General features: G+C 60.9%; 1 protein-coding gene across 1 annotated transcript in view; it reads right to left on the minus strand.

The window, feature by feature from the left end:
- The window catches only part of ST3GAL5 (ST3 beta-galactoside alpha-2,3-sialyltransferase 5), a 57,775-nt gene extending 56,495 nt beyond the window's left edge, over nucleotides 1-1,280 (minus strand). The window contains exon 1 of the mRNA XM_007948900.2: nucleotides 1,196-1,280. Coding sequence (XP_007947091.1) covers nucleotides 1,196-1,280 — 85 coding nt within the window. The remainder of the gene's footprint in view (nucleotides 1-1,195) is intronic.
- Nucleotides 1,281-1,664: the final 384 nt, after the last annotated feature.

Below are 1,664 nucleotides of genomic sequence, written 5' to 3' on the forward strand. Positions count from 1 at the left end.
GATTGCCCAACCTTCCTTCCGAGGAGTGGCTGGTGGGTTTGAACCGCCAGCCTTCTGATTAGCAGTCAAGTGCCTTAGGCACTATGCCACCAGAGCTCCTAGAAGGGGATTAGCACTCATAAACCAAGAGAAGGGATGGTTAAACACCAGAGGGCAGAGGAGCCTCTTTCCTCTTTGCAACCCCAACACACGTGGCACAGAGCTCGGCACAAGAAGCGGGCGACCCATGGGCACCAGATAAAGTGCAGCACTGTAAAAGCACTTTCTTTTCTAAGTGAACAACGCAAAGGCCATGTGCATGAATTAAGACCCGCGGGCATAAATTTTGTCTTTCAAGCCACCCAGTAATTCTGCAGGCCCTTCTTCATTTGTAAACACATATTTTGGTTAGGACCACGGAACCGGAGGCCTGGAAGGGACCTCAGCTATCAGCAGGTCCAGCCTCCCCATACAGACCCGGAGACCGAGACCGTGGGGGATCAGTGTCAGCCAAGTTCACCCAGCTGGTGTGGGGTAAGTGCAGGAACCCGCCTCTCCCTACTGACAAGCTCCTTTGAGATGCTCTCTGAAAACCCTGCCTTCCTTACACATTAAAAGCGCATAACGAATACATTCCTTGTCAAGCCACTGCTTACAATTCAGAAGAAGCCAAAGAACGCCAAAATGTGTCTCCTCCGCAGGATTGGACGCAGAGAGCGGGAGGGGAATGTCACTGGAGAATTTCTAGCAGAAGACACCGCACATCACGCCTCAAAGGACTTGCAAACGCGTATGCAACGGACAGTTTCAGGAGCTGCTAGCTATTCCGCAGAGCAAACGAGTTAACTCGGCTGTGCTGGTTCAGAAGCTTCCAGTAATGAATTAAACCGAGCCGCTGCGGAAAGTGGGGAATAAAAGGGCCACTGCGGCAGGAACCGATACCCTGGCTGGTCTCCCCCGGCCTCTCGACGCCTGCAACGGCTTGATGCTTCCACACCTGCGCGGGCATTGGCGCCCCTACCCCTTCTGCGTCGCCCGGGACCACGAGCCTCGGACATCTCCCCGCGGAGAGCGTCTAGGGGCGCCGCACCCGGGAACTGCCGCCGGAGTCTGGGTGGAGCCGCGGGTCCCAGCTGCCTGGGGCTGGGACTGGTTGCTGCTGCCGCCCCCCGCGAGCCCCCACCACGCCGAAGAAGGGGCTGGCTGCGCCACGTACCTTGGCCGGCAGGTGCCGCCGCCACTGCCTCGGTTCGCGGCTGCAGAGAACACCGCTTCGCGCCGGCGGCAGACCTTGTCCGCATACTAGGGAGGGGGCACCGGCGGCCCGCGAGTCCCTGGCCCCGTGCCCCCGCTCGCCCCGGGCACCGCGCTCGAGCCCATTCAGGCCCCGGGCGCCGCTCCCCCGCGCGGATGAGGAGAAGGGGTGCGGGGGGGGCGGAGCTGAGAGTCACGGGGCCGCGGGCAGCCAATCGGAGCACATGGGCTGCTCCTGCAGCGGCCCCGCCCCCGGGACCAGAGCCCCTCGGCCCGCTGGGGTTGAGGGAGCAGAGCACACTGGGGGCTGTGTGCTGGGCTGGACTGGGCTGGGGTTCTTGGGCATCCACCGCGCTCACGAGCATTGCGCGGTTAGACGGTGGAAGGAACAAAATGGGTTTGACAATGCATAGGAATCGTAGATGCGGAGC

The sequence above is a fragment of the Orycteropus afer genome, unplaced genomic scaffold (assembly GCF_000298275.1).
Source record: "Orycteropus afer afer isolate SDZICR_OR568_19922 unplaced genomic scaffold, OryAfe1.0 scaffold00231, whole genome shotgun sequence".
Lineage (NCBI taxonomy): Eukaryota > Metazoa > Chordata > Mammalia > Tubulidentata > Orycteropodidae > Orycteropus > Orycteropus afer.